The 16,392-nt window shown below is 59.2% G+C and overlaps 5 protein-coding genes across 5 annotated transcripts; 3 read left to right on the plus strand and 2 right to left on the minus strand.

Moving 5' to 3' along the window:
- The first annotated feature begins 1,852 nt into the window (after nucleotides 1-1,852).
- B0H64DRAFT_30151 (uncharacterized protein) lies at nucleotides 1,853-3,746 on the plus strand. The gene has a single exon (XM_062800103.1). It carries the CDS (start codon nucleotides 1,952-1,954, stop codon nucleotides 3,644-3,646), a length of 1,695 nt encoding a protein of 564 aa, XP_062664587.1. The 5' UTR covers nucleotides 1,853-1,951; the 3' UTR covers nucleotides 3,647-3,746.
- Nucleotides 3,747-4,327: 581 nt separating this feature from the next.
- On the plus strand, nucleotides 4,328-5,965 carry B0H64DRAFT_382548 (uncharacterized protein). Its single transcript, XM_062802880.1, has 2 exons — nucleotides 4,328-4,572; nucleotides 4,714-5,965. Exons 1-2 carry the CDS (start codon nucleotides 4,516-4,518, stop codon nucleotides 5,701-5,703), a joined length of 1,047 nt encoding a protein of 348 aa, XP_062664588.1. The 5' UTR covers nucleotides 4,328-4,515; the 3' UTR covers nucleotides 5,704-5,965.
- A 904-nt stretch (nucleotides 5,966-6,869) lies between these two features.
- Nucleotides 6,870-7,905, minus strand: B0H64DRAFT_30210 (uncharacterized protein). The gene is made up of 2 exons (XM_062800106.1): nucleotides 7,572-7,905; nucleotides 6,870-7,514 (listed from the first exon to the last, which is right to left on the minus strand). The coding sequence occupies exons 1-2, from the start codon at nucleotides 7,608-7,610 to the stop codon at nucleotides 6,954-6,956; spliced, it is 600 nt and encodes a 199-aa protein (XP_062664589.1). The 5' UTR covers nucleotides 7,611-7,905; the 3' UTR covers nucleotides 6,870-6,953.
- On the minus strand, nucleotides 7,906-9,001 carry B0H64DRAFT_30198 (uncharacterized protein). Its single transcript, XM_062800105.1, has 3 exons — nucleotides 8,490-9,001; nucleotides 8,308-8,431; nucleotides 7,906-8,256 (listed from the first exon to the last, which is right to left on the minus strand). Exons 1-3 carry the CDS (start codon nucleotides 8,871-8,873, stop codon nucleotides 8,201-8,203), a joined length of 564 nt encoding a protein of 187 aa, XP_062664590.1. The 5' UTR covers nucleotides 8,874-9,001; the 3' UTR covers nucleotides 7,906-8,200.
- A 616-nt stretch (nucleotides 9,002-9,617) lies between these two features.
- On the plus strand, nucleotides 9,618-11,606 carry B0H64DRAFT_429008 (UV radiation resistance protein and autophagy-related subunit 14-domain-containing protein). Its single transcript, XM_062805873.1, has 2 exons — nucleotides 9,618-10,460; nucleotides 10,556-11,606. Exons 1-2 carry the CDS (start codon nucleotides 9,911-9,913, stop codon nucleotides 11,467-11,469), a joined length of 1,464 nt encoding a protein of 487 aa, XP_062664591.1. The 5' UTR covers nucleotides 9,618-9,910; the 3' UTR covers nucleotides 11,470-11,606.
- Nucleotides 11,607-16,392: the final 4,786 nt, after the last annotated feature.

The following is a 16,392-nucleotide window of genomic DNA, read 5'->3' on the forward strand; positions in this document are numbered from 1 at the left end:
ATCAGGAAATGGACCGTGGAATGTGTGCACATATCGTGTGCTATGTACATAGTTATGTGACTACTGTGTACCTCATGTATTATGGATGTACGGGGGTGGGAATAATGTATATACCCGAAGTATGCACATACTCATGGCTCGGCGCCCAAGCTCCAAATCTTGGCCTCGAACACCAAGCTTTGACTTCATTGGACCTCCCACCACAGAACCAGTGTTTCAGATGTCACTAACCCATGCTTGTCTGGCCGCCTGCCCAACTGCGCCCCAACATCGCAGACCCCACAAGCCTTGGTCGAGTGCAACGCTCATGAGCGCAGAAGCAGATTCTGCAGGCCGAGATGTCACTCCTGGCGGAGCAGGGCTTCATTTTGGCAGTTGGCAGCTGTCGAGGGCGTCCATGTTGCAGTCACTCGAGAGAATCTCGCCTCGAGAAACCGGATAGGGACAGTGGGCACCAACGAGGACTTCGCACAGGCATTTGTTCTAAAAATAGTTTGTAAGTTGAAGTTTATTGGTGGTGACAATGGGGGTTGAGTTGGACGGTTGGTGACAGACAGACAGCAAGCAGGTACTTTTGTCTAACCTAGCATGCCGGCGACATCTCCAGAGTGAGGCCATATTTCGTTTCGTCTGATTCCCAAGGGAGGGTGGTGGAAGGCGGATCCAGGGAGTTGTGTCGGAACAAATACAGGTTACTTCCCTGTCGCTCATCACCCATCCCTCTCGCTCGGAGCCGCGCGAGACCTGAACCTCAAGGTACTGTGTAAGGACGCCCGGCCATCTCTCCCTTGTGTCTCGGTTGTCACACAGTCCCCAGTGAGCCAGTGCATTCGCCAATCAGAGATGCATCAAAACACAATGCAGTTGGGATGGTGATGATGCGTCTTTGCGTGTGGACAGCTGGGGGCGAGCCCCAACCTGGCAGCCTGGGCTGAGGGAGGAGACCTGCCCTTCCTGTTATGTACCAAGTAGTCAGTTAGTTAGTTAGTGCCAGGCGCCTCGAGCGTGAGGGCTGGCTGCGAGAAATGGATGGAGAGGTGAGGTGAGGTGGACCTTGCGAAGTTGGCCACCAGTGACCCGGCGGTTCCATGCTGGGCGGGGTCTTGCAGGTCTGCTAGAGCGCGCTTAGCTGCCCGCCCGGCCTTTGCTTGCCAGCCGCCCACCCTTTCGGCCTTTGTGCTCTCTCACAGCGCTCAGCTTCTCCACTCTTCAACCCCTGACCGGGCGGGCAGTTTTCATTCATTGACTTTCTCGTCTTCAACTTCTACTTTTTCCCTACCCGGCTCTCCCGACGACCTCCCTTCCAATTGTGCTCGCTCCGTCCCGGTGGCCGGACGCGCTGGTCCTGAGTGCAAATTACAGCGGCGAACTAGCCCGCCGCTTCAGGGCAAGAGACCGCCGGCCCGTTCTAATAATACAATCCCGACCGCCGGGAACGACACTGGAAATTGTGGAGAGACTGCCCTGCAATTGTTCCTTTCCTCTCCTGGACTGGCGCTGTCTGAGCGCAAAATCGGGCAGTCGGACGAAACACGCACCCACGCATCCACGTTTCCTGGCAACACAGACGGGCACAAGAGCGATCGATTTTTACCAAGCACCACCTGTCAAACTTATTAGGTCCCCACCGCAACTGTGCGACATCGATACCGACCGGTCTTGGAACGAGCTCGAACAAGGCCCTGGCGCCGAAAAAAGAAGGGACTGCACGGTTTGACAAGCCCAACAAGACGAGGGCCCCTCGAGTTTCCATTCCCCCCTTGTTCCCTCCCAACCCTCGGTTCCCGACTTGCAGTGGGTGGCAGCGCCGGCGTTGCTGGGGGTCCCACCGACACAATCCCCCCCAAGCGCCCCGAAACCGAGCGAGCCAGGGCGAGGCGCAAACCCCACACTCTCAGCAATCCCATAATCCTATTGATTCTTCTTCGCCGTTACTCGCCTTCCCCGAACCATGACGGCGGTCATGTCGCCCGGCTCGTCTCCTGCGACTTCGCCGCCCGCCATCTCATCTCCTGCTCCAAACGCGGCGCATCCCGCTCTTCCCCCGCTCATTACCTCGCCGCCCGCTCGCAGGAGCAACCTGCCGCGCCCTATGTCGCACGTCTCTAGGAACCGCTTGTCGCAGTACTCGACGGCGAGCTCCATCCCCTCGAGGTCGCGCCCTGCCTCGCACATCTTTCCGATTTACCCGTCGAGCCTGCCCTACACACTCGTGCGAGACTTTGCTTACCCGGCGTCACATCCCATGCACTATGGGCCCCCGCCGGAACCCTCACGACCCCCGTCGGGCATGTTCGCCCTAGGGAGCGAGCAACAACGCCTGTCTGATTTGCCGGCGTGGGATACCGGGACGAATTGGGACAGTCACTCGTGGAGCCGCGCCTTTGCCAACCGGCCCGCCGACTTGCCCGCGATCCACTTTGGCGACGGTCCGCCGTGGAGCGAGGACGAGGACCTGCAGAGCCCCGTCGTTAGCTCAAGACATAAGAAGCACAAGAGCGCGTCGGGCGGCACATATACAAAGAGCCGGGTCAGCCGCGACGCCCATGCCGAACCACAGAGTTTTGATGGCGACCGGGGATATTACGTCGGCACCAGCAACGACGGCAGTGAGCGGTACTATGTGAACCAAGGCAACGAGGCCAACGGGCCTGGCGGCGAGTACGTCACATACCCCCCGGACGAAGCCCGCCACGGCGGCAACGCATATCAGTTAGCGAGCCACCAGCCCCGGCAGTTTGGCGAAGCCGGTGACTTCGGTTCGGACGATTCGAGCGCGTGCTCGTCTCCCACCTTCCGCAACGTGGACGAGTCTCGCTACTCGAGAGACTACCAGTTCACAATTACGTCGCCAGACGAAGAGATGCACGGGAAAGCCGTTGCGCTTTTCGACTTCGAGCGGGAGAACGAGAGTGAGCTGCCGCTGGTAGAAGGCCAGATCATCTGGGTGTCCTACCGATACGGTCAAGGCTGGTTGGTAGCTGAAGACCCCAAGACGCAAGAAAGTGGCCTTGTGCCCGAAGAATACGTGCGCCTGCTGCGCGACATCGAAGGTGGCTTGAACAGCCTGGCTGGCAACCTAATCACTGGCGACGCCAGCCCCGCCAGCCCAAGCAACGACGTCGGCACGCCCACACAGGCCGAACACTTGCCCGCTCAGCAGCAGAAGCAGCAGCAGCAGCAACAGCAACAGCAACAGCAACAGCAGCAGCAGCAGATGCCTCACTCGCCGGCCATAACCACGGCGAGCGGGTCGTCAACGGCAACAAACAACACAGCATCGTCGACTAGTAATACCGCAACAACCAATGGCTACCACCAGCCTGTCCTCTCTACCTTTTCCACATCGAGCAAGGACCTCGATCCCTACCCGCAGCATCTGCTTGGCACCCAGGCCGGCCAGCCCCCACCGCAGGTCGTCCATTATCATGGGCAAAGAGGCGGCAGCCAAGCCAACACCCCGACACTGGCCATCCATCAAGGGTTCGGATCCAGGCGGGCCAGCCAGGACACGACGTCTACCACGGCCGCAGGCGGTGCAAAAAAGGGCGATGCGGCAGTCAGTGGCTTGGAGACACTCCCCGATGCGAAGCTGGAGAGGTCGGGGTCCGGGGCCGGGTTGCCGAAGAAGAGGGAGTCCAGGTGATACGTCTGGAGGAAGCAGCAGGGGGGAAAGAGAGGGGAGTAAGGCCTCGAAGAGGAGAAACAACAAGGGGAGGCATGTTCAACGGAGCATACTTATCGGAGGCTGCATACCAGGGGAAACGGGTTGGGGAGCTGCTCAACTTTCACGGGTTCGGGGGCTTGGGGGGGCTGGGGTGTTGGGATTTTTGTACCAATACGGCTTCAAGCAGGGTCGAGCGATGGCAAAAACCAGCGCGTCCGTTTCTTCTTGTGGCTTGATGTTTTATGATTATGATGGGAGGAATATATCTCGGCGTTGCCTTTGGCTACTCTTCTGGCCCCTTGCTTTGATATGAGTGATGGTCTTTCTTCCCTTGGACCACGTGCCTTTTATGCCGTTTAACCAGCGTCTTTCGGCCGATGAGATCCGAGAAAACCTGACCTCTACTGGGTGGTTTATTCGTAGAGGGAGGTAGAAATGGTCCTCACTGGAGTCCGGTGAACGTAAGAATGTACGAGTACCTCGAGGGTTGCACGGGCAGAAACCGCCTCGGGGAGTCGGATCGTCTCATTGAACCCCTGAAACACACCCGCCCACCCAGTAACGTCGCCAAGGGGAACGCCGCTTCAGTGGGTGGAATGACGTAAACCGCCCGAACTTGGCAAGGCACCCCCCGAAGCTCACTGGGCAATCGCAAACGGCGGGGGGAGCTCGAGCAAGATCGGAGAAACGAACAAGCTCCGGTCAGGTCCCGCCGCTCCCGGCTGTTTACAAATCCCACCATCGTATCGCAACCCCTCCAGCCCAGCCCGGGTTGTCTCACATTCTCTCTCTCCCATTGACGAGCGGCCACTCGTTCCGCACCCAATTCCGAACCAATTGCCGACATCATGAGTTTGTTTGTCGCCAGCCGATCTGCCTTCCGGGCCGCCGCGCCCCTCAAGCGGGTAGGGATTCCTCGTGCCCCTCCATCCACCTATTTTCTACACATTTATTCGCAGCTGTGCAGCCGCGCAGTTGTGTAGTTGTGCCATTCTGAAACTCTGCAGTTCTGCGCCTTTTCTATATCGTACTAATTGACCCTACAGCAGTTCCAGGTTCGCCGCTATGCCACCGAGCCCCCCTCCGCCGACCCCAAGAAGGGCAACAACACGCTGCTCTACGGTGCGATCGCTACCGCTGTCGCCGGTGCCGGCTACTACTTCCTCAGCGGCACCCCCGCCGCCAAGAAGGCCGAGGAGAAGGTGAAGGATGCCTCGAGCGCCGCCACCGAGAAGCTCTCGACCGGCGAGGTCAAGCAGGCGCTCACGGGCGGCGACCAGGGCTGGGTCAGCCTCAAGCTCGAGGAGGTCGAGGTGGTCAACCACAACTCGAAGCGGCTCCGCTTCCGGCTGCCCGAGGACGACATGGTGTCGGGCGTGCACGTTACCAGCGCCATCCTGACCAAGTTCAAGCCGGCCGACGCCGAGAAGCCCGTGATCCGGCCGTACACGCCGACCAACGACGAGGACGCGCGCGGCTACCTGGACCTGCTGGTCAAGAAGTACCCCAGCGGGCCCATGAGCACGCACCTGCACGACCTGGCCCCCGGCCAGCGGCTGGACGTCAAGGGCCCGCTGCCCAAGTACCCGTGGACGGCCAACAAGCACGAGCACATCGCGCTGGTGGCGGGCGGCACGGGCATCACGCCCATGTTCCAGCTGTGCCGGGCCATCTTCAACAACCCGGACGACAAGACCAAGGTGACGCTCGTCTTCGGCAACGTGCGCGAGGACGACATCCTGCTCAAGAAGGAGCTGGCCGCGCTCGAGAACACCAACCCGCGCCGCTTCCGCGCCTTCTACGTGCTCGACGACCCGCCCCAGCACTGGACCGGCGCCAAGGGCTTCATCACCAAGGACCTGCTCAAGACCGTCCTGCCCGAGCCCAAGGACGACAACATCAAGGTCTTCGTGTGCGGGCCCCCCGGCATGATGAACTCCATCTCCGGCAACAAGAAGAGCCCCAAGGACCAGGGCGAGCTCACGGGCATCCTGAAGGAGCTAGGTTACAGCCCGGAGCAGGTCTACAAGTTTTAGATGATGCGGTCTTGCCGTCTATTGCGTCTTTTTTAGCCTTGCCTTGCCTTGCCTTGCTTTGTATTGAGCGGCAGCATGTAAAATAGAACATGGATTCCGACTGCTTATGAAAGATTTGATGTCCGCTGAGAACCAACCCGCTTCAACCACACTACCCACTCTCCTTGATAAGTCGGCACTCGTTGGGTCAACCGCCGAGCAGTCCTAAACACACGTTGAGGTCATCTTCATCCGTCAAGGCATATAGACCTACATTCGGCCTAATCGCGTGGAGGGACTTCCAACCAGGCACGAGGAACTCGTCGAAGTCGTCTCATTATCACCAGTTAGAGCGAGGTGCTTAGCATTCATGTCAGGTCATAGGCAATCACGATGAGAACTGTCCACAAAAGACCAATGGATTGCCTCCAGTCCAGACCAGGACACCATTAATAACGCCTCCGCCATCGCAAAAAGCCTCCAACAAAACTCAAAAGTCCGACATGGCCTGCTTCTCCACCAACCCATTCATTTGCCTCCCAAAACGCCATTCTCCGTGTCCATGCACCAGCAATGCTCTCACCACACTCCGAAACCCATGCCACCCATATGCCTCACCAGGCCACTTCTTCAGCGCCATTTTATGACGGAGGGACCTCATTTCATGATTGTTATCCCTTTTTTTTCTCCGTGACCGGGCCGTGCCGGGTCATGTCATCTTCTCCATCGTCACTTCATGACAGCTCTTCTTGTCCATCTCGAACACAAGCGCTCTCCATTCAAAGAGGCCGTCACTTTATGACACGTTCTCATTGTCACTTTATGACGTCCCACTACTTTTCTGAAGTCCGTATAGGACACTTCTCCATTTGTATGAAAAGCCTGAGAAAGAAAGTTAGACGGCGTTCCAACCAGCAAAGGCAAACAGCGAGAGAGGTGACATATGTCTCAGAGAGAAGATTGACTCGACATGTTCCGGCTTCTTCGAGACGTGGTACAAGAACCCCCATGGGGAGAGGAGCCGCACCACGCCTCGGCCAGAGTTCCGGCTAAGGATGACGATAACGAAAGATCTCATCATGGTGGGTGTGTTAAAACGGGAAGAGGAGGAGTGGCAACTTACACTTTGGCTTTTTGTTTTGGTGCGTGGATGGTTTTTGGGTTGGGTTATAGTGGACAGGCGCGGCGCGATCCAGCGAAGGACCGGTGAGGAGGAGGGTTGGGTTTTGGATGTTTCGAGGTTTGTCATGTTTGATGTGTCCCCTCCGTCCTTAGTCGTCGTAAGAGATGCGACGTCGCTGGATCGCGCTGGCGTTGACCGGCTCGTTGTTTTCTTCGCCGTAGTCGAGAGTTGCCAGGCCCTTGTCCACCACGTCCCATGTTCGCTTGCGCAGATCAATCGGTTCTACCCCGTTGTTCGTCTTGTTTTTCTTAGACTTGCCGCGCTTCCGCTTTTTGGATTGCTTTGCGGTGGCGGACGGCGCCGACGAGACCTCGCCATCTTCAGACATGCCGTGCGCCGCATCTTCCTCGGGTTTCATGGTTGTGGTTTTTCCCGATTTGGAAGATGTCTTTGCGCGACGCAGAGCCTCGATTTCTGAATGTCTAAAGATGGCGATCTGCTCGTCGGTGAGGGTTCGTTTGACGCCGTCGGGGTAGTAACCGAGCCCATCCTCCTCCTCTCCATAGTATTCTTCGTAGTATTCCTCGTCATCCGCCGCATTGTATGTGGTTTCTTCTGCTGGCGGATGATCTGGTCGGAGGAAGTGGGCTTGGAAGTGATCTGTCGCGAGCTCGGAGAAATGCGCTTCGTGGAATGCAGTCATCTCAGCCTGCAAAAAATGGGTCAGTCGCCGTAATTTAAATCAGGTACTCGTTAAAAATCTTACCTGGCTGATTTGAGGCACTTTGAGTGACGTGCCCGCCATTTTGGCGTGAGCGACGCGACCGCGCCCGGTTCGGTGATGGTTGACCGAGATTTTGATGGTCGGTGGCCAGGGGGGATTGATTTCCGGGGTCGGTCACGTGCCCGGAGTTGCGATGATGCTTCCCAAAGCTCGTTCAGAAAAGTGTCCTTTTTTTGTCTTTTCTTTGTAATGGTTTTTTGGTGTGGGGTGTTTTTTGTGTGTTTTTGGGGTGGCGGTTTGTTGTTCTTGCTTTGGTCGCGATGGAAGAAGAAGCGACCTCTCCGCCGGTGCTGCGCAGGTCGGGTCGAGGAAGGAATGGTGGTTAGTAGCTTTCTGGCAGCCAGGGAATTTGTGCTAGGCTTAGGTTCATCGATTTGGTAAGAGCATTGGTTTTGTGGTGTTGCTCAGAACCCGAGCCCGGCGCCTCAGCTGATGAGCCCGCCAGAAAGTTGCCCAGTTCGCCGCCAGCCGTGACTTGTTGACCACTGACCGTGCGCGCCGGAAGATGTGTGGTTGTAAATGACGCCCCTGAGTCTTGAGGATGTGCCCCGAGGTAGGGAAAGTGAGATTTTCTGCCTTGTCCAACCACCAATGTTTTTTGTGGTTGGAGGCTAGGTTTGGCTCAGGAGCGCAAGCGCACTCTGGAAGGCGCGGACAACCTCTGAGACTTATGGTTGTGAGTCAAATGCCGAATGCTCGCGGAATGGGGTGTACTCACGGTGCTTCTTCTTCTGCGACAGACTCTGCTCAGCGATCTTGACGTATCGCTCCCTGGTCTGGAGTCTCTTTATCCCGCGCTCAGTGTCATTGACCGAGGCAGCAGAGGCCCAAACATTGAAGAACTATAATACTGTCAGCAAAAGTCCACCGGGAAGATTCCAAGACTTGGGCTTGACTTACCTTGACGAGTTCCTCAAATTCTTGCAAGAGTTCCTGCTCCTGGCGATCGGTGTCGGCAAGCGCTTCTTCGTAGCGAGCCTCGAACTCGTCCCAGTCAAAGGGTGCCAGATGTCCAGGTGTGCTCGGAGATCTCTCGGCGGGGTCTTTGTGGCCGTTTAAACGATCTCTGGACAGGCGCGGCTCTGGGGTTTTGACCTGCGGGCGACTGCCTTGAGGTCTGGAAAATGCATCTGTCATGATGCCGGGTAACACAGGTTTCGAAGGACTGTTTCTGTTGGTCTCCGCCTGTGGGACGGGAAGAATGGGTGACTCGGGTGTCTTCGCCGGCGACTCGTGGCCGGGCGTGTGCGAGGATGATTGAGAGTAAGGTGACGCGCTTGCCATGAGAGGCGATTGGATGTTTTGTGTTTGGGTGTTTGTTTGTTTGGTTTTGGCGAAGACACTTGCCGACTCGAGATGCTTTCCCTAAATTCTTCCGAGTCCAAGAGGAGTGAGTGAGTGAGTTCCTTTTATGCCCGACAAGGACAGAGATGCGGTGCTCTTTCCCAGCTTGAGGTGAGAGCAAAAGGTGCGGGGGGTGGAGAGTCAATGAAAGGTTCCGTTTGGTCAATCTGTGGAGTCGCCTGCAGCAGCGTCGGGTATGCGTGTTGAGGCCAATTTTTGGTCGGCTCGACACACACCTGTGATTTTACACAGGTTTTCGACAAGTCCATTCGCAAATGGAAAGTGCTGTATGCAGGTTACTCCCAGAAAGTCCTCCAGGTCCCTCAAATTTCGTCCTTTGACCCCGCTCCCATGCCTCAAAGATTGGCTGGAAAGATGCCCGAGAGGTTGATGCCCGAGGGGAATCCCGCGACCGCTGTGCCGGCTGATTGGTGTGCCTGCGACTCTGCAACACCAAAATTCTGGTGATGAGTTGTCAACGGTTTTGACAGGAGAGCGGCGCGAATGAGAAGCGCGAACGGGATCGTGGGGATGATCGACCGAGGTGCCGTGAGCAGGGGAAATTGATTGGTGGTTTGTGGTCAGCGGGTCCGGGGGAAAGAAGGTCCCAGGCTGCAGCGCGATAGTGAGGTCAGATAGCGCGGCGGGCCTTGCACGGGCTGTGGTTCCTCCTTCAACTTGTGAGACTTTGGGAGCAGGTGACGAGAGATTTTGAAGTCACCCGAGATCTCCCAGCTTCCACTTTTTTTTTCTGGGTTGTTGCAGAAACCGTTTCTGTTTTGTTCTCAGAAACCGAAGATAGATTTCGTCTCATGATCGGGACCGCGCCGCCACGCGATCCGTAAAGTGCAAGGCCGCCCGCTGTTGCCGCCACAACACAGCGCCAATTGAACATATAAAGGCTTTTTGCCTGCCCACTGCCCGCTGCTTTCTTGCCCACTTTCCTCAAACGCCCAGAAATCGACAAAGCTGTCATCATGGATTGCAGCATTTGTCACCGCCCGCACCATGCGAAGAATCTGCCGTTTCTTTGTGCCGTCGACGCAAGGAACCGCTTGTATGAGGGCCGGGCCGAGTACGCCCAAGCGCTGATGGATAATGAAGATGCTGAGCGCCGGGTCGAAGCCGCTTTGTCGAGCCAAGCGGACAGGTTGAGAGCTGAGGAGGCTGCTGCCCGCGACCGGACGAGCCAGATCATTGCGCAGGCCGATCGGTTGAAGAGTGAGATTGACGCTGCGCAGAAGGAGATTGCTGCGAAGAAGGATGCAATCGCTAGGAAGAAGTCGGACCTGGCGTCGGTCTCGGCAGGTACTTCGGCAAGGCGGAACAGACAGCTGGAGGAGGCCGAGCGATCTGCCCAGAGGTTGAGGTATAAATGGAATCGCTGTGCCGACAGTATGGCCGACATCAGGGGCTTTCTGTGCGAAGGGTCCGCCAGGCTGTATGGCCTTCGTCAGGTCAAGAAGGGCAGCGTCAAGCGGTATGAGATTGGTGGAGTCGAGATTTTTGATCTCCATGCCATGAATAGTGAGTTTTCTTTTCACCCGCTTGATGGCCGCCGCTGCCGGAAGATATGTGTGTTTTGTTTGACTTGTTTGACCCTTGACTGACGATGCTGGCAGGTTTGTCGCCCGAGGTGATTTCGACTTCCCTCGCGCACATTGCCCATATCCTGGTGCTGGCTGCCCGTTATTTGGGAGTTCGGCTGCCGGCAGAGATCACGCCGCCCCATGCCGACTACCCGCGGCCAACCATCTTCTCGCTTGCGTCATCGTACAAGCACGGAGAGGTGGCTTTCCCCGGGTCGCTAGCGTCGCAGATTCCGTCCGTGAGAGGAGATGGTGCCGAGCAGGAGCATGTTCCGCGGCCTCGTCCGTTGTTTCTCGACAAGTCGCTTCCCACGCTGGCCAAGGAAGATCCCTCCGCATACAAGTTATTCTTGGAGGGTGTGTCTCTACTGGCATACGACATCGCCTGGGCGTGCTGCTCGCAGGGCGTTTCGTTCGGCGACAAGGACTCGTATGAGGATGTGTGTAACATGGGCCAGAATCTCTGGCGTCTCCTCATTGGCGACCAACTGCACCGTCGATCTGTTGAGCCGCCTTTCCGCTCCTCGCTCACCCCGCCGACCGGAAGTCCCAGAGATGAGGATCGTGGCGAGATGGCCAACCCAAAGTCGACCATTGGTCGCTGGTCGCACGGGACGCTGTATAGCTTTCTTGGGGGAGCCGAGGGTACCGAATTCGTCCGGAACTTCAAGATCATGCCGCCCCTTAAACTGGCAGATCGGTTGAAGAAGCGTTTGTCGAGCGAAGCCCCGATGCTGGAATGGGAGAAGATCGAGGGTGACGAGCTCGATGAAGGTTTCGATGATGGCGTGCTGGTGCGTGGTCATGGAAGTGGCGGATCTGCTGCTGCTGGGCGCGGCGACCTCGGCGCTGCGAGCATCATGACGGTGCGGACCGTCGGGTCGAACGGCGGCGTTTCCGACAGCGCGAAGGGAACCAGTGGCTGGACGAGGTTGAAGAGCCGGTGAACAACATAGACTAGATAATGGTTGCGGAGATAAGAAAAAAACCGAGCCCCCTTTCTAGCCCACCATCCCTAACCTATACCCTATCCTAGAAAGAGCTGATAGTGCCCACGGTCTTAATATATGTGCCCCGGTCCCCGTACTATCTACTATCGTCGAGCCCTTCTCTACCTCGTTTTAAGGACGCGCTGTGCCTCCACAGCGGCCTCTTGCTCCGCATCGAGAAGGCTCTACTACTCCTCACTGACATCGTCGCCCCGGACTACATTGTCCTCGGGATCCTCCCCGACCTTCGCCGTCCACTTCGCCCTCTTGGCGGTGCGCCTCATGTCCATAGCAGCCTCCCCTGCGGCTTCGACGGGACGCGACCGAAGGTCGAAGAGCTCCTCTTCGGGGCGGTCTTCACAGAGAGCCGCTTCCCCCTTCTCGGGCTCTTCACTGGGGCCAGCAGGCGGTTTGACGGCAGCCTGTGCTGCTGCTGCGGCCTTCTCCTTCGCCTCGAATTCCGCGGTGGCCTTCTGCCTCCTCTCTTCCTGCTGCCGGAACTCAAGCCGTAGCTGTTCTCGCCTGGCGGCAAGCCGCCAGGCCCTGTCCTCGGCGCACTCGAGGAGCCACTCCTCCTCGAGAGGCCCGAGTTCCGCAGCGATTTCCGGATCCAGCTCCGCTTCGAGCTCGTCCCCCGACCCCTCCGCCTCTTGCGACGTCTCGGGGGTGTCGAGTTCCGCAGCGAGTTCCGGCTCCAGCTCCGTTTCGAGCTCGCCTCCAGACCCCTCCGCCGCTTGCGACATCTCGGGGATGTCGACAAGGTCCGGACGGTCGTCGGCCGACTCCTCTACCGCTTGCGGCGTCTCGACGACGACGGCCTGGGTCTCTCGGGGCACCTCCGCTTGCGGCGTCTCGACGACAACGGCCTGGGTCGCTGGGGGCGCCTCCGCCGCTTGCGGCATCTCGACGACGACGGGCTGGGGCGCCTCCGGCACAGCCAGGCCCAGCTGCGCGGCTCTCGCCCTCTCGCTATGGGCAGGGAGGATCGTGTGCGCGCCTGAGGTGGCCGGCTCGGGTGCGGGCTCGGCCTCTGGCTCCGGCGCCGGTATGGCCGCGCTGAAGAAATGGACCTCCTCCTCCGCTGGTGCGGGCTCGGCATTTGTCACCTCGGTCGGGAGCGCGTTTGGCTCCGTCGTCAACGGCGTGTCCATCCTGAAGTCGAACACGGACACCGGCAAGGCGGGCTCCGGGGTCGTCTGATGGACCGTCGGTCCGATGGTGGTGGGCGGACCCGCCTGGCCGACGGCAGCTGGTGTGCGGTCGGCGTGGGCGGGCTGGTTCGTGGTGGTGGCGGCGGTAGCGGTGGTGGTGGTGAGGGGGGGGATGTACGGCATAGTGAGGCCTTTCCAGATCGTATAGCCGAGGTTGCGCTCAGCTGCGTCCTTGGTGTATATGTCGACCTCTCCGTCGTCGTCAGAGAACAGGGAGTCGTTGTCAGCAACCCCATCCTCACCAGAGAACAGGGAGTCGTTGTCAGAAACCGCATCGTAGCGGAGGTTCCGCATATCCTCCTCATTCAGAGACGTGTCCGACTCGTCAGAATCGGTCATATCGGCGTTGGGATCTTGATCGTTGGGATCTTGAGCGTCGGGGTCTTGGGTGTGGTTTTGGGCGTTGGGGCCGGAATCGTCGACGGGCCCATACAACAAGCTGTCCTCCTCCGGAGGTGCGGTCTTCATATCAGCGTAGTATGCGTCAAGCGGCGAACTATCTGCCGCGTTCACCTCCTCGGCGTATATTCTCGCGATCGCAGCATCGTTGAGGGCCTGCTGCTCCGCCTCCGCCTCCGCCCTCTCAGTAAGCCTGGCTGTCGCGTCCTCTAGCTCTCTAAGGAAGGCCGGATCTCGAAGCCACTCATACTGTTGGTGGGCTTGTTCGAGATGCGCCGGTTGCTCCAGCGAGGCCTGCTCTTGGCCATCATACTGAAGCAAGCCTTGACTCAGTTCCGCCGTTATGGCCTGTGTCATCTCAACCTCGACGCTGCGCTGGGCTTCCGCCTGCATAAAATCAGCGGCCTGGATGGCGGCGAGTTCCCCATGCTCGGTCATATCCTCGTCAACCTGCTCAACGATCTGCTGGGGCTGGTCGATGAGCATCTGGCTGTAGTCGCAGCGCGGGCCGATGTAGCAGTCTTCGAACTCGTACTCAGATTCGGCCGAGTCATTAGAGATGCTCATGTCGGCGAAGTTTCCGACAACCTCGGTCATCTCCGGTTCATAAGCGGGTGTGACGGGCCCGGCTGTCTCCGGTTCATAGGCGCGGGTTGGGTCGGTCATCACCTGATCCTCCTCTCCATACGAGGCCTCGGCCATGGGCGGACATTCGTGCCTTTCGACGGACAGCCACGATTTCTCAAACTCCTCCGGATCGCCTGTGGGTGGCTGTTCGCCAACCCCCTCCCCCTGCTCCCCCAGAGGGGCCAGATCGGCGAAGATATCGTTTCCCATCATCAAATCCTCGTTATACGAGGTCTCGATATCCGACTTGGTGAGCGGCTCGACGTCCATGGGTTCCTTCTCCTCTAACGAGGTCTCGGTTGCCCATCGGGCCGGCGTATAATGGGCGACGTAGGCCGTCGCTTGCTCCTCGGATGAGGCCGTCGGCTCCGGCACTTCGGTCGCCGTCGCATATTCCGCGTCCATCCGCTCGAAAAAAGCTTCAGGCGCGTCCGCGACTTGGTAATCCGCCTTCTCCATCCACTCCAAAGGAGTCTCAAGTTCCTGGGCGGCGATACCATCGGCCTTCACCGTCCACTCCGAAGGAATCTCGGGTTCCTCGGTCAATTCACCAGCCTTCACCGTCCCCTCCAGAGGAGGCTCGGGTTCCTCGGCGGTCTCATCAACCTTCACCGTCGAGTCCCAAGGAATCTCGGGTTCCTGGGCCATGTCCTCAACCTTCACCATCCCCTCCAAAAGAGGCTCAGGTTCCTCAGCGAGGATCTCATCGGCCTTCACCATCCCCTCCAATGAAGGCTCGGGTTCCTCAGCGATGCAGTCAGCTTCCACCTTGGCCTCACCCTGCTCCAACTTAGGGATCGGCTCTTCAGCAGCGAGCAGTGACTCTTGGGCGGCGGCGACCGTCACCGGCTCGGCGAGCACGACGGGTTCGACCTCCGGTTCCTGGGCCACCGCCTCGACAACTGCTTCAACCCTCCCCCTCCCCTCCTCCAAAGAAGGCTCGGGATCCTCGGGGAGCTCGGACGCGGGCTCTTCCGGCGCCGCAGTCACGTCGGCCACAACAACAACCACAGCCACAGCCACATCCGCAGTCTCCTCGCCCCGCCCCTCCAGAGAAGGCTTGGGGTCGTCGACCGTGGTGATAATAGTAGTAGTGGTGGTGGTGGTGCTGCTGGTGGCGGCGGGAATAATAACGTTGGCCTCCACTCCCAACGGCCCAGCCAGACGCATCTCCTCCTCCGCGCGAGCGGACTCGACAGCGGCCCGGCGGGCGGCGACAACAGCGCTCGCGGCCTCCCACGCGGCCCTCAGCCGGCTCTCCTCCGCTAGTGCGGACTCGAGCGCGGCCTCGGCGGTGATGTCGCACAAGTTGTGGCTCTTGCGGGCGGCGGCCTTCCTCTCGCGGGAGATGCCGCGGTGGTTAAACCGAGCGCGGAGGTGTCTGGCGCGCGCGCCGGCCCGCTCGTGGAGCGGGCCGACGGCGGCCTTCCTCCGGGCCCACTCGGCGTTCTTGCGCTCGGCCTCGGCGCGGTCGTCGGCCTGCTGCCGCAGGAGCGTCTGGGTCCGCTGTGTCCTCTAGACATCGGCGGAGGCCAGGAGCTCCCGGGCGTGGCGGACGGCCTTGGTCTCCCTGCTCTCGGGAAGGGGGGTGGCGGCGGCGGATCGGAGGGTCTCGTCGGGGGTCGGCGAGGGAGAGGGGGGCGGCAGGAGAGCGAGGGTGACAGGGCGGCGCGGGGTGGAGGGAGGCGTGAGGGTGGTAATGGCGGCCGGGCCGGGGGAGGGGGCGGCATCGGCGGCGATTATAAGGGCCGTGTCAGGGGAGTCGACTATGGCGATGGTGGTGGAGGTGGTGGAGGTGGTGGCGGCGGCGGCAGGGGCGGCGGCGGTATCCTCCTTCCGGATCCACGACTCTGGTCGGCGAGTTACGATTCTGCCGACATTCGCAATCTCTGCCTGTCTGGCAGAGTGTTTGCGAATGAAGGCAGCACGCTCACTGGCAGCCTGGTCGTTGATCGCCTGGATCTGATGCGACCTGAGCTCCAACTGGTGCTCCAAGTCGGTGATGCCGACTTGGTTCTTCGCCATGGCCGTTTCGATGCCACCGATGGTTTGGTCAGCCCAGTAGACGCTCAGGTCGATCCGGTGACGCAGACGGAACCAGAGACCAAGAGAAGGGACCGGTCCGGTTTCAGGGACCGCGATTGCGACCCGACCAGTGAACTCAGTCGGCCTGAGGTTCTCATACTTGCCAGCCAGCCATTGATGAGCATCGCTCCAGGCATTGGCGGCGTTCCGATAACCGCGGGCGACATCCTCGTTCAGCTTGGCAAGTCTTTTCATCTGCGCGCCACACTGAAGCTCCCGCGACTCGCGAGTGCGGCGCCGATCGCTCCGTTTCTCCACGTCGACACAGAACCAGTCCACGAAGTCTCCAAGTCGGTCGATCGCCCAGTTCTTCCACTGCAAATACTCTCTGCGGATGGCCGGGATGAAAGGACGGACGACGAGGAGCAAGAGAGGGATGACGATACGACTGAGCATCCAAGAAAGGATGCCAGCGACAGTGGTGGACCCGAGGACGTTGATGAATCCCCAGGCGGTGCTAATGACCTGGTCGCGAGCCAGAATGGCCCGACGAGCGGCTCCTGCAGATAAACACGCCAGGATCCGATTGATCCGGGCGGTAATCACGGGGAGGCAACCC

Source organism: Chaetomium fimeti (assembly GCF_033439085.1).
Source record: "Chaetomium fimeti strain CBS 168.71 chromosome Unknown B0H64scaffold_1, whole genome shotgun sequence".
Classification (NCBI taxonomy): Eukaryota; Fungi; Ascomycota; class Sordariomycetes; order Sordariales; family Chaetomiaceae; genus Chaetomium; species Chaetomium fimeti.

Coding starts and splice junctions, on each gene's coding strand:
- B0H64DRAFT_30198 (XM_062800105.1), bottom strand. CDS start 8,873: ATGGCAAGCGCGTCACCTTACTCTCAATCATCCTCGCACACGCCCGGC. Junction 8,432..8,489: donor AATTTGAGGAACTCGTCAAG/GTAAGTCAAGCC, acceptor ACAGTATTATAG/TTCTTCAATGTTTGGGCCTC. Junction 8,257..8,307: donor GTCGCAGAAGAAGAAGCACC/GTGAGTACACCC, acceptor CACAACCATAAG/TCTCAGAGGTTGTCCGCGCC.
- B0H64DRAFT_382548 (XM_062802880.1), top strand. CDS start 4,516: ATGAGTTTGTTTGTCGCCAGCCGATCTGCCTTCCGGGCCGCCGCGCCC. Junction 4,573..4,713: donor CCGCCGCGCCCCTCAAGCGG/GTAGGGATTCCT, acceptor TTGACCCTACAG/CAGTTCCAGGTTCGCCGCTA.
- B0H64DRAFT_30210 (XM_062800106.1), bottom strand. CDS start 7,610: ATGGCGGGCACGTCACTCAAAGTGCCTCAAATCAGCCAG. Junction 7,515..7,571: donor AAGTGCCTCAAATCAGCCAG/GTAAGATTTTTA, acceptor CATTTTTTGCAG/GCTGAGATGACTGCATTCCA.
- B0H64DRAFT_30151 (XM_062800103.1), top strand. CDS start 1,952: ATGACGGCGGTCATGTCGCCCGGCTCGTCTCCTGCGACTTCGCCGCCC.
- B0H64DRAFT_429008 (XM_062805873.1), top strand. CDS start 9,911: ATGGATTGCAGCATTTGTCACCGCCCGCACCATGCGAAGAATCTGCCG. Junction 10,461..10,555: donor TGATCTCCATGCCATGAATA/GTGAGTTTTCTT, acceptor CGATGCTGGCAG/GTTTGTCGCCCGAGGTGATT.